General features: G+C 33.2%; 1 protein-coding gene across 4 annotated transcripts in view; it reads left to right on the plus strand.

Moving 5' to 3' along the window:
• PHF14 (PHD finger protein 14) overlaps nt 1-13164 on the plus strand; it is a 161718-nt gene that overhangs the window by 63921 nt on the left and 84633 nt on the right. For all 4 annotated transcript variants that reach the window (XM_058832675.1, XM_058832678.1, XM_058832677.1 and 1 more), the window contains exons 15-16: nt 3628-3678; nt 3837-3958. In XM_058832675.1, the coding sequence (XP_058688658.1) occupies nt 3628-3678; nt 3837-3958 (173 nt within the window). The remainder of the gene's footprint in view (nt 1-3627; nt 3679-3836; nt 3959-13164) is intronic.

Genomic DNA, 13164 nt, shown 5'->3' on the forward strand with positions numbered 1-13164 from the left:
GACCTTGGCATGTTTGTCTGAGTTTTTGGGGCAGTTAAGCTTATATAGAATCATATAAGCTGTAAGCATCTAATTTTAAATCTTCATCTGCCTGTGTAGTAAACAGAACTGGTGATTCCACTCCGATGCTGTGGGCTCCAGAGCTCCATGGCTGGAATCTTACTGTTGCTAGTAAGGGAAGATGTCTGAGCACATCGCACACTTCGTCCATACTGTGGTGCTCACTGAATGAATTCCAGAGGATGAGACACAACCGAAGACTTTGCAGTCAGCAGTCATTTAATGTCAACATTTCAAATAATTTTTCACAGAAATCTTTTATTTCTATACAAAGAAAATTTTATAGGTACATATTTTGAACCACTTTACATTGCTCTGTACTTTTTTTTGGAATTATCATTCTTGTTCTGAAGAATGCATCACCTTTTCACAGTTTCCATGTGTGGGTTGTATCTCTCTAATCCACACCTTGCTCTGTTTTGGTATGGACTGAGCTGTCCATCCCAAATGGTAGAAGTTTTACAGCATTTCTACCTTCTTCAGTAAAATAAAAAAGCTGCTGGGATAGCACTGGCATTAATTGGGATTTTGCTTGAGTGTTGATAACATGACTTTGCTTTCCTGATTTACGGTTTGAACACTTTAGAAATGCAGGAACAAATTTCACAAAACTGTCTTGTTTGGTTTTATGATATAGGGAAATCTTCGATTGAAGCTATCTCTGTAGTACTGAATTTTCAGGTATTTTGATTTAAAAGCAAATCACTGTCTTTATGGGCATATTTTGCTGGATTAACATAATAAATTTTAAATATGAGCACATTTATCTCAGTTGTAATATGTGCCATTTAATAGCAAGGTTCCTTTAGCTACTTTTAAATAACAAATCTTAAATTGTTTATGGCAAGTACATGCAGCACTAATATTTTGTATTTATAATCTTTGATTTTTTCATTCTGAGCTTGCTAATGAGAGAAATTATTCAAAGCAGTTTAAAATACAGTACTTTGAGGCAAACAGCAATGAATAATGACCAAAGTAATCCAGATTTACCAAATTACCAGATTCTTTCCTGTTAACCTGTAAGGTAACTTGTTAGTGACAACATATATAAAATTAAAAATGTCAAATTACTGGAGGGCTGTTGCTGAAAATGAAACAATACTCAATTTTCATTTGTTAATTTGATCTTAACTTTTCATGTTGAATGCTTGCAATAGTAAAATGATCTGAGCAGAAGAATTGAAAATATGTTTAAGTATGGAGGTCCATTTGGAAAAAAAAAAATACTAAAAATTACTATTTTAAAAGCATATAAAATATCCTTCAAATATGTGCGCTAAAAATATTGATTCTAATGTCTGTTTTCTAGGGATTATTGAACAAACTCAAGTATGTTTGAAGATTTAGAAAGCTAATGAAAACATAAAGTATAATTTGACATTACTGGTCATATATAGCATCACACATTTTATGTGCCATTTTCTTGGCAAAAGTGACTAAATTATTTATAAAGCTGGTATCTTCATTTTGCTGAAGTTTAAATGTGTTTCATTATTCCTTAAAATGGAGTTATTAATTTGCAATACTTTCTATTTAGAGTCAAAAGTAATGTCGTCATTACGTAGATTTCCAAATTATCTATCAGTTTTCAAGACAGCATTTCTCTGATGGTGCAAGGCATACACTCTTTGTCTCTTGCTGCTTAAACATGAAGAGTGAGGACCCTAATAGTGCCTTTATTGGCATGCACCATTTTACCTATTTCATTATAGTCTTTACACAGCTGGATTCAGGAGGGCCTCCATAGCTTAAAATTGTCAAAGTTTGTAAATGTTCTTAGGACTAATTCCAGAAGCTGAAAGTAGTAAAATTGGCAGTTAGTGTGATGATGTTTGATCAAACTTTTTTCGTCTAGTTTTAATTTGCAGTGACCTTGAACTGTGTAACCTGTAGTTGACATGCAGCCCATGTTACATTAATGCCTCTAATATTACATTGATAAATTCCATTATATGTAGTAAATATTTTTTTCCAAATTTTGGCACTACTGTGTGGCTTGTGGAACTCAGAACACCTCAATTAGTAAATGTATAGTAAATATTGATATGTATTAAATAGATAAGGTTTTACATTTTTTAATAAATCACTCTTAGGGAAATGTGAAAGAGAATCCTAATGCCAATTAAAGTATTTAAAGAGCCATGAAATAGACTAGCACTTTCCATTCCACTACATTCAGTGCTACTACAGTGTGAAGTCTTGTCTAAAAAAGGAGAATCTTCCCAAAAAGAATGTTATTAACGTACACAGATCAAAATCTGCATTAGTATAAAGGTTTAGATGTGTTGAAGTGGCAGGTTTATTTGCAATGTAGCAGTATTTAAATCTGTAAAACAGTTTAAGAGAACTATCTTTAATTTGAAACTAGTATAAATCACCTTCAAAGAGAATCCAAACAGGAGAAGAATTGTATTGTTAGCTTATTTGGAATTGCATTTATGACTGCTTGTGCTTCTAAACTGGTCTGAGATGGTTTTGATGAGCTGTTTTTTGCTTTTTCTGAAGTGAGCACCAGCTGCTTCAAAAAAAGTTTTGAGAAACCATAAATAAAGCAGTGATTTTCTTTATGATATGATAAATTACTTCCTAATGTGATGATTTTTCCCCCACAAAAACAAGAATTTTCATGTTTTTTTATGTATTTACGTTACTAGTGTCTGTGTGTCAGACATTTTAAGTTACTGGAATAGTCTCTGATATTTCTTATTTCCTTCCACATCCCTTCTGACATACTTTCCTTTTTAAATAAGAAGGAAAGAGTGATATTGTCAGTTTGTGGCAGTTGTATAACACAGGCAGGTTAATAATGCTGCTGTTTCAAAGATAAATTTTAGCAACTGAACTCATGCAAGTTGTATGTATTAACTTAAAAGGTGCTTGTAAACCTTTGGTGTTCTTTGTTGCAGGCATGGATACCCCTTGTCCTTCACACTGTTGGTCTTTATACTTTTTTGGCCAACTGCAATTTGGAAAAAAATTCTAGTTTTTTTGTGTAGAATCATCAGAAACATCTGGTGTGTAGCAGCCGTATGTTGGTATATGCTACAGCTTTATGAGCATTTGCCATATACACATTATATTAAGCTTCTGTTTGAAAGTTTTAATTCTTGTTACTCCTCAAAATCTGTGAGTTATTTTGCATTTCTGTTTTGGTAAAGTTCTTTAATTTTATTTTTTTTTAATCTTATCACTTGGCTTATAAATAGACCACATTTTAGTGGTCAGTGAGTTCATTTTAATACACAGTTCATATCAATTTTCAAATTACTAATTTTGGGAAGTTTGTGCAGTGTCTTTGAGATTTGTAATTCTAGTGGTGGTTTATTTAAGAATAACACTTAACATGCTCAAATGTTTATATTTACTTTTTGGCTAGTTCTATAGATTTATATTCAGAATGTGAAGCTATTGTCCTAGTGCTGATTAGTGTGGTTTCCTGGCAGTGGTTCTGTACGTAATGCTTTAAATTATTTCCTGCTATATGTTTCTGTTGTAAGGAATAATAGATAAATAGCAAAATCATTCAGTTACCTAACATTGAATTTTAAATGTATTCTCTTCTAGAGAACTAGAGGACGAAAACGAAGCTTTGTGCCTGAAGAAGAAAAACCTGAGGTTGGAATATAATGTTTTGTTTGTTTGTTTTTTTTAACAGTTTCACAAAAAATTAAACTTTGGGCTGAAGTGTTATTTTCCATGCCATAATTGAAAATATTTGCTTTCCTTCCCTTCTTTCCCCCCCATTCCTTTCTTTTTGCCTTCTGCTGTGACAGGAACGTATTCCCAGAGAACGAAGGCAACGACAGTCTGTGCTGCAAAAGAAGCCCAAGTCAGAGGATTTAAGGACTGAGTGTGCTACCTGCAAAGGCACTGGAGACAATGAAAATCTAGTCAGGTAGGTTTGAAACTCTGATCTTATGAGGAGTTAAAGTCCCATCTTTATCACTGTGTTGTGATTAAAATGAAGAAAATGTACTTTTTGAAAACACAGTAAATTTCCTCCCCTTATATATGGGTAACAACACATCAGAAATACTGACTTGATTCACTTATTGATCTGCCAAAAACACTTATATTTCAAATAACTAAGATAATCTGTTTTTCTAACACAGGAGAATTAATTTGCTCTCATCAGGGAGAATTGTCAATGTTTTAGAGCAGGTCAGAGAGATAAACCAACCTTTTAATGACATTAAAGCTACATGAGCATCCTAAAAGTAATTAAATTAAAATAATCAACGATTTTATGAGCTGAAATGTGGATTATGAAGAATTTATGTTTTTAAAAAGGTATTAATGCTACTCCATTAATGCAGATCATGAAAGGGTTTGATAATCATGTTTCTTATCTGAAACAGAAATGAAAAAAAGACCATTGAATGATGTTTTAGTAGGTGCAGAAATCTAATTAAATTGTAGAATAGCTGCTATTAAATAGATACCATTGACCACAACTTCTGTGGATTTTGACTTTATAGATCACATTGTAGTCTCTGCAAAGCTGTAAAAACTGTTCACAATTCTTGAAAGAAGAATCGTGGACCTTATCAATGAGAAGGTGGATTTTAATTGAATCTACAGAGATTTCATTAAAATGATCTTATAAGTTCAGATTTTAAAAGTGTGTTGTATTTAGGTCCTGTATGCTTCAATTAGATTTTTCTAGACAAGTTCTTCACTGTAGGTCAGATATAACTGTTGCTTTTAACTGGAAAGAGTACTCCAAAATAAGTATTTTAGTTTATTTCTGGGAGTCAGTGTTATGAGAAAGGACAGAATCGTTGGTGATATAGGCAAGCAACACATAGATTTATAATCAGGATGTGTCACAGGTACGGATACCTTGTGCTTACTCAGAATTGCTGGTGTTAGTATCAACCACAGCATGTGATTTACCATAGAAGTTGGTAACACCTCGGGGTTGTGTGCCAGTGTAGTTGTATTTCCAGACTGGGGACAGAGTGTCTGTACAAGCTCATCAGTAACTGTGTGACTCTCATACATAGACAAGCTACTGCTGCTGGGGAATCTTAGATCCTGCTCAGAACCAGACTGTGGAATAGAGGGGGGTGTTACAGGAATGGCTCGCACAGTTACACTGATGGGGGCTGGTGGCAGCAGGTTTTTATCTGCCCATGACAAGATAAAGGGCTTTCTTAAGCCCTATAGTTTACAAGAAATAAAAGATACAGAAATAACATTTTGTTTGTGAGAAGGGATCCTGGTAAAACATGTACTGTGTTTTACTGTGAAAAAGGCAGTGAATTAGTTTTTTTTTCCAGGTTTTTTCTAGAAATGTTAAAAATACCACATGGAAGGACGTATAGGATAAGATGAGAAAATGCCATGAGCAGCTGTATGTTTAAGTTGTCATTAAAAAATAAAGACAAAAAAATTCTGTTGTGTCTTGTTTTCTACAGGAAAAGATACTAGTAGTAATTTTGATGGGCCAAAAATAAACTTATTGCATGCCAAAACCCAACAGGTTCTCTTAAAAAGCACCCTCATAATTAGGCCAAGAAACTGAACAGTACTCCTGCATAGATGGAGTTTGTTACATTCTAATCCTTTGTTCATAATTCTCTGAAAATTGTTTCCTTAAATCTTATTATTTTCCATATTAATTTTTTAAAACAATTTAAATTTAAAACTTGCTTTTCTTCAGATATTTCCTATAAATAGCTTCAACTTTATCCAGTTTAAATTACCACTGCTTCTAAAGAGCTGTGGAGGCTTACTTTTGGTAATTACTGTGTTAACTCTGCAGTCTGTAGGGGACACAGAGTGTTGCAATATCTAAGAAAGTTTTCAGAAGTTTATTTTCTTTTGTGTTGTCACAAAGTGATTGCAGTGACGCTCTGTCTGCCCTGGTGCTTTTTCCTCTCTGTACCATCATGCAGGACTCCTTTGTGGTGGTAGAAATAGTGTTTTAAATGCCAGGTTGTAGGACTCCTTACAAACAAGAAAGGTTACAGAGGGAAAACAAAGTATTTTTTTCAATATGTGTTTGTTTGGCACTATGTGTTAGTAAAGCCCAAAATTTCTCAGATCTTTTATTATTATCTTTGGGGTTTACCAAAATTACTGGATTTCATTTTCCATCTTTCTAACCCATCTGTAACTAAAAAAAGGGGGGGTTGTGGTTATGTTCTACAAAAGATTTTTCTGAATATAACAGTTAATCACTAAGTTAAACAGAAGTATGCAACTGGTGAAACTGAAGATTTAAGAAATACTCTGGAAGCGCCTTCTGTCTTTTCCTGCTCTGTGTTGCCACAAACAGGGCTAGTTACATGACACTTGGACAATCTACTTTTAAAAACTGTAGGTTCTAAAATTTATTTGACCCTCACTCCAGAGTTGCTATCTGAGTAAGGATTTCAGGAAGATAAGCAATTTTTTCATATTTCAACTAATGAAGCAAAAATTTATAATTTATAATAAAAAATATTTAGCAATGAATCCTGAGCAAAAAATATAATTTAGCTAGTTACTACTGTATGACTATTGGAGGTTTTTTTAGTCTCCATTTCCGGTGCTTCTGCGTAGTGTTGGATGGTTAAGGGATTATTTGCTATATGTTATGTTCAGTGGCTTTACTTAACCTGTTGTTTGTATGGTTTAAAACCAGTAAGTAACTATGGGAGGATTTATCCTTAAAAAGTACATTTCATTCTGATGAATTAAAATCTTTACTAGCTGACTGAATTATGCCTTTGTAACTATAGTGATAAAAATTAGGGTATCTTTAATTATAAGCTTTGTCTAAAACTTACCAACATGTTGCTTTTATTTATGCTAACATTTTAGCATATGTATGTATTATAGACATGTCAAGATAGTGCTTTTTTAATCAGGGATGTTAGATAATGTAGATAGTATCTTTCAGCATAGTAGCATGCACTAGAACTGAAATTTTAAATTTTGTGGTTTTGTCCACTAGAAAGGCTCAGATTTGTGATCCTTATGTGATGTTTTCTTTTTTTATTTTTTTTTTTTTTTTAGCAATTACTGGGAACTTATTTTATAAATTCTTCTGTACATGTCTGTTAATTCTGTTGGACTAAATAAACCTGCAGTTTTAACCTTTTACAAGAATAATTGCTGGCACAGTCAAGATTTACAGATCTAACAGTGGAAACTTAATTGAAACCATTTACTGAAATAAGGCAGAGTTGGATCTGTAACTGTCATTATGAGTAAGTGAGAAAGCTATCCTGTAATTAGGGAAAAGTGTGGATTTTGAGTATCTTTTTACTCAAATGACCTGTCATTCAGTTTTGAGAGACAGAGTAGTGAAATATACTTTTAAAATATTTTATGTTTGACACAGATAGATTTGATATGAGGCAGGCATGAAGAGACAGCACTTTTTAGAGAGAGAAGAGGCGAAAGAGCTACAATGTGTGCTTGAAACGAAAGTATTGTGAAAACAAAGAGTACCTGTAAATATATACTGGCCAGTCTTAACCAGTAATCAAATGTTGGCAACATTTGCTTGAAACTGAAGATGTACAGTGAAGTATGGGTGCTTCTAAAGCTTGATTTACGTGAAAGGTAAATTTTCTGAGAAACTCAGAAAAGGTTTCATGAGTGCTTAATTACAGTCTTGCATGAATTGCTTAGAATGATAGATCTTGCAGAGGAATTGCTTTAAGTACCTTCTGTTTTGGGGTTTTTGTTTTCCTTTCAATGAGGCTGTAATTCACTGATGCAGATCTTTAAAAATAGCTCCCCAATAGTTCTCTTTAGAATGCCACTATATTTAGTAGAAACTTGGATAAAGAAGTGACTTTCAGGTGGCTCAATATGGAATAGCTAAAACTGCCCTCCATGTTGTAGCACTGTATAGATAAGGTGCTTCTAGCACTCTATTACTATATAATCTGCTTGGTAAAATAAAAATTCAAGATGAATTTATGTAATTTTGATTTGTAGAACAGTTTTGTAAAGAAGAATCCACAAGTTACTCCAGTATAAAAACTTTCAAGGGAAGACTTCTAAATTACTTCACTTCTAAAAAAGTGACCTCTTCTCAAAAAATATTCCAGTTTTCAATTGCTGCTATTAAAAAAAATAATTAAATGCAGCATCTTTTGCTTGCTTTAAGATATGCTTTGGTAATATTTTGGAATGTAGTACATTAGATCAAATTGGCATGTCAATAGTAGACTTGAGAAAATCAGAATAGATTATTGTTCTTGTATGAGCCAAAATTAGGTTAAAGAAATCTCTGAAAAACATTCAATTTCTTCATCCAACAATTTAGGGCAAGCATATTGTAGTACTTTCTTTTGTAGTTTTGTGTATTGAGTTTTTCTGCTGTATTGTCAATTAAGTTAGAATTTTCCATTTCATTTCATTTGCAGTAGCTGAGGCAAAATTTTGACTTCAGCATTACAGAGAGGGTAAAAAAGATGAAGGTCATGTATTTCAAAGAATAGAGAATAGAATTTGTTAAAAACATAGATTTGAATGCTGGTTATAAAGTATTAAAAAAAATGTGCAAAGCAAATTATCAAGAATGTATGTAGTATTTATTTTAATGCATATATTTAATAGGAAATAAGCTAAATGTAAAAGTACTTATTTTTTTCCCAGTATACTCTCTGACTTTTCAAGCAAGTCTAATGTGCTGCATGTCCAATTACTGTATCAAGGCAGACAGGGAAGATGAGGAGTAGGAAAGGAGAAAAAGAAAATATATGCAGTGTTGTATTTACTAAACAAAAAAAAACCCTATTGAGTAAAGTGAACTATTACATTGACTATAGTATGAGTTAGCCTTTCATACTATAACTTAAAATATTTAAAAGGTGTGCAGCATCTGTAATTCTGGTGCTACAAATGTATGTATCAAGTTTAGGATGATAATTTATACTGTATAAAAGATTGCATGCTTAGCTGCACACAGTGGTCAGCTTTAATTCTGCTTTTGACAGAAAGTGTCTCCTAGACAGTCTCTTTTGAATCCTCTGGAGATCATCTGTCCAAAAATCTCTCACCAGATTTCTTTAATTGTATTTGTCGTGTATAGGTTTATCTTCACATTTTCATTTCTTACATTTCTGTGCAAAGGGGCATGCCAAACTTCAACTTAAGGATTTCTTCCTTATTTGTTCAGTGGTTAGTTTTGAATCTCTTCATGAGATTCCAGAGTAAGTACATTAATTATTCATTAAATAATTTAAATGCACTGCAACAAAATTCACAGTCCATCATAGTGATTGAAAGCCAATTATTTACAGTAGAAGTTCAAGACCACTAATGCAGGGATTAATCACAAGGAAAATGTTAGTTTAGCCACAATTTGCAGCAATTTTATGTGTTACAGAGGATTACAAATGCATTATTTTATTGGAATGAACTAAGAGAATGAAAGGAAATGTAACATTCAGTTGTGTAGCTTATTTCTTCTATATACTTTGCAGGGATTAATTCTGTGAGTTAACTTTTCTAGTTGCTTCAGTTACCTGTTAGATCATTTTGTGCATATCGCCTTCTGAGAAGTGTTCCTTTTTTATTCTAGATAGCAGGATAGTACATATAATGACAAATGCACATTTTCTTCAGAGGACTTTACTCAAACTGAATTTGCATTGCATTTTACTTTCTGTAAATTCATATGCTACATCAGACACTAAAAAAAACTGTAGGCACTGTGAAGCTCTCTTGCCAAGTGCCTACAAGTCAGGCATAGGTCTGGTAGTAAGAGTTGTACTGCTGTCACTCAGGACTTCTCTAGAAGCAGACTGCTGGGTGTGTTTGGATTTGAGCTATTCAGCATGAAGCTGTTCATGCCTGGAACATTTGCAAAAAGTGCATGGCAGACCCTTGGGTTTTCTGTTAATTAGGCATCAGTCTATTTACTTGGTATCTACTGGATTTCTTTAGTATGCTTGTCTGTTACTTTCCTGAAATGAGACAGCAGAATGTGAACTGAAGCCCAGGTTACTATTTTCCCTTGATCACTTTGCTTCTTAACTCTTAGGGAAATTTAAACCATCTAAAGATAAAAGCTCAGGTCTTTGGTTATTGATTTTGTGTTTCATCTCTGGCTTGTTTCTTGATAATGTGTAGTCTTGAAGGACCTATCTTACAGGCAGTCTGTGGATGAGTGGCCCAAAACTGAAATTTTGGATGTATCGCCATGTTTAAAAGACCTGTTGCCATTCAATTCTATTATCAGAATTACAAAATTCAGGCTGGGAAACATGCACAGAACCATCTGATGTGAATTTTCTGTAAAGTTTAGCATTGAGCCTTCATTTTGCAAAGGAGAGCAAAACTGCATGAGAAGTTATCTGGCCTGCCATGCTTTCTGATCAAATGTTGCAGGTACAGCAAAGTGTGATTGCCCCCACACACTCCACAAAAGGGTTTCTTTGATTTTTTGGGGGTTATTTAATGACATTTCCTGTTAATACACTGGGAAGAATAGTGGAAAAATGCATATTTGTCTCTCTTCACTATTATGGGAGTTCTAAAACCCTGTTGGAGCATTATGGTGATGTTGAGGTTTGTTAGTGTCCCTTTGAAAAGTGAATTAGGAGAGAGCAGTGTGAGCATTCCCCAATTGTTTTTCTTCAGTTCTTTTCTGGGCTGTTTGCTGATCTGGCAGTCAAACCCTCTTGAGGTTCATACTAGACTTTAGTCTGTAGAAGCTTAGTGAACAGTAGAAGTTTATACTTTTCAGGTATAAGTGTAATTGTCCAAAGTTCATAGTATTGATATTTGAAGTATGCTGATCCAAAAAGCTTCTGTACCGGTGTCATGAACTTCAGAAATAAGCAAGAAGATAACCACTTGTAAAGAAGAGACTCTTTCTACAGGATTACTTTGTTTTCCACTAACAAAGAGTATTTTACCGTATTTTTATTATTAAACTTTTAATATATAGTTATCCTAATTTTCCCTTCAGTTACAGCTGCTTGATCAAGTCTTTGCTGCAATCATGGGTTTGTAAATTACAGCTTGAAACTATATTTTGCAATAATCTGTTTGTAATCTGTTCCCCAGACAGCTGTGTATCTCAGGATTTATTTATTATTTTTCTGCTTGCCGTAGGAAATATATGTATTAGAGACCTTTGCTCTTTCTTTTGTATGCTATAACTACTAGAATTTATAATAATTTATAAAATTCAAAAACAAAATATAGAGGTTCTTTGCTATAAGTAATAAGTGACCTCTTTAGATAAAGCAGTCACTGAATGAGGTGTTTTTTCAGGAAATTAAATTTAATGAAACAATGAACCAAGATGCAGATTTAGAAATTGCAGTTTGTGATGGAAGAGGGGAGACTCATGAAATACTAAATTATTTTCCAGTCTGGTTATCAGTAATAGGTTATGACTGCAAAGATATCTACCTGGATGGGGTCAGTAGCTTCTTATTTTTGTGGGCATTCTTAAGATTTTTTTCTTACATCAAATTGCATCAAATAATTGAATTAAGTTGGCATTTGAATGTGTCACTTATTCCTTCATTCTGGCCAAACTACTTCAGTCACTTTCAGTGCAGCGAGGTTATCACATCAGAATATTTCATAGTACAGCTTACTCAGAAAGCAAATGTCAAATTCATTACCAATTCAGTTGTTTCGCATTGTTAAACCGAGGCATTGCTGCAGAAGCCACAAGACTGAAATTTATAGTTATGAAATTTATGACATGAGAATTTTCATGTCCAGGTAATAAAATGATGTGGTAGAGGACCACGGCAGGAGACAATAACCATTTAAATGCTGTGTTGCAGCATCAGTTTTGACTTGTCACAATTAGTGTCAAAAGTTGAGCATCTGTGCATCAGTGTGCTGAATTAAATATCTCTTCACAGAAATGTAGTGTAAATTATGGACTATTAGAGTAGGAAATCTTAACATGCAAAAGAGTAATGCTTACTGTTCCATATGTTTTTTTATCATTTTGTTACTGCTGCCCAGTATTTTTTCAAGTCTTTGATCTACAGTTAGTTAATCTGTGTGAAGTTTTGATAGTAGGTGACCTGCAGTTTGGGTGCAAAACTTCATCTACGCTATTCGAAACTAATTTTGTCTTGTAACAGTGTGAGAGTATGGGGTTAATGTGTTGTGGGGTTTTTGCATTACCAAAGAAGCCCATATGTGAAAACCAGCTAGAGGTACAATGAGCTTAAGAATATTTAGTCACTTTTCTCAGCATTGAGTAGAGTTGTTCTTCACATTATTAATATGGCATATAATACCATTATATGGTATAAATTGTATTAATGGCAATAATTTCGTTAATAAATCAATACAGCACAGTCACCTACAGTCTTTTGCTACTTTGGGTGTAAATCAAGAATTTTATGATGTGTTCCCTGAGAGACTGTAGATAATTTACATGTATTTGGAATATTATTGTTCTTTTTAGTTTAATTGTGCTGAGGTATTGCAAAGCTTCTTGCTGGAGAGCATACTTTTAAACAGTTAAAAAAAGTAAAAAGAACAATAAAAAAAACTCATTTAGTCATAAAGCTTCATCGGCATTAGAATGTATTTGGTAAACATTGCTTTTTTTGGCAGTGTAAATAGCAAGAGAAATGTGGTTCTAATATTGAACTTTATTTTGAAGTGGCCGAAATAATTTGTATGTAATAACATCTAAACAGACAATTCGGGAAGTGTGACATTAATATCAGTCTTCTTATTATTTGTCTTTATTTTTTGGGAAAAGGAATAGAATTGTAGGGTTTATTTCCTGTTCTTCAACATGACTTTGATGTGCACTAGATTTGATCTACTTGTCTTACCACAGTTCCCTGCTAGTGTGGTCATTGAAATTACAGATTGCATAATCTAGACTAACGTCTACTATTACTAAAGTAATATTTTTTCTGTATGCAACATTTAGGAATTTGTAAAATAGAGTTACATATTTTTCATTCCTTTTTCTGCTTTGTTATTAGTTTTGTTCCTTTCTTTTGCATAAGTTTCCATTTTTGGTGAGTTTTTTCCAATTAATTTTTTTTCATTTGTTCCATATACAAGGTTGGATTCAGATTTTGCTTTGCTTTCAAGTAGTTAAACTGAATCTCCTTTACAACAGCTGCGACTATTACTATTACTTATACTTTGTGT

Source organism: Poecile atricapillus, chromosome 2 (genome assembly GCF_030490865.1).
Source record: "Poecile atricapillus isolate bPoeAtr1 chromosome 2, bPoeAtr1.hap1, whole genome shotgun sequence".
Taxonomy (NCBI): domain Eukaryota; kingdom Metazoa; phylum Chordata; class Aves; order Passeriformes; family Paridae; genus Poecile; species Poecile atricapillus.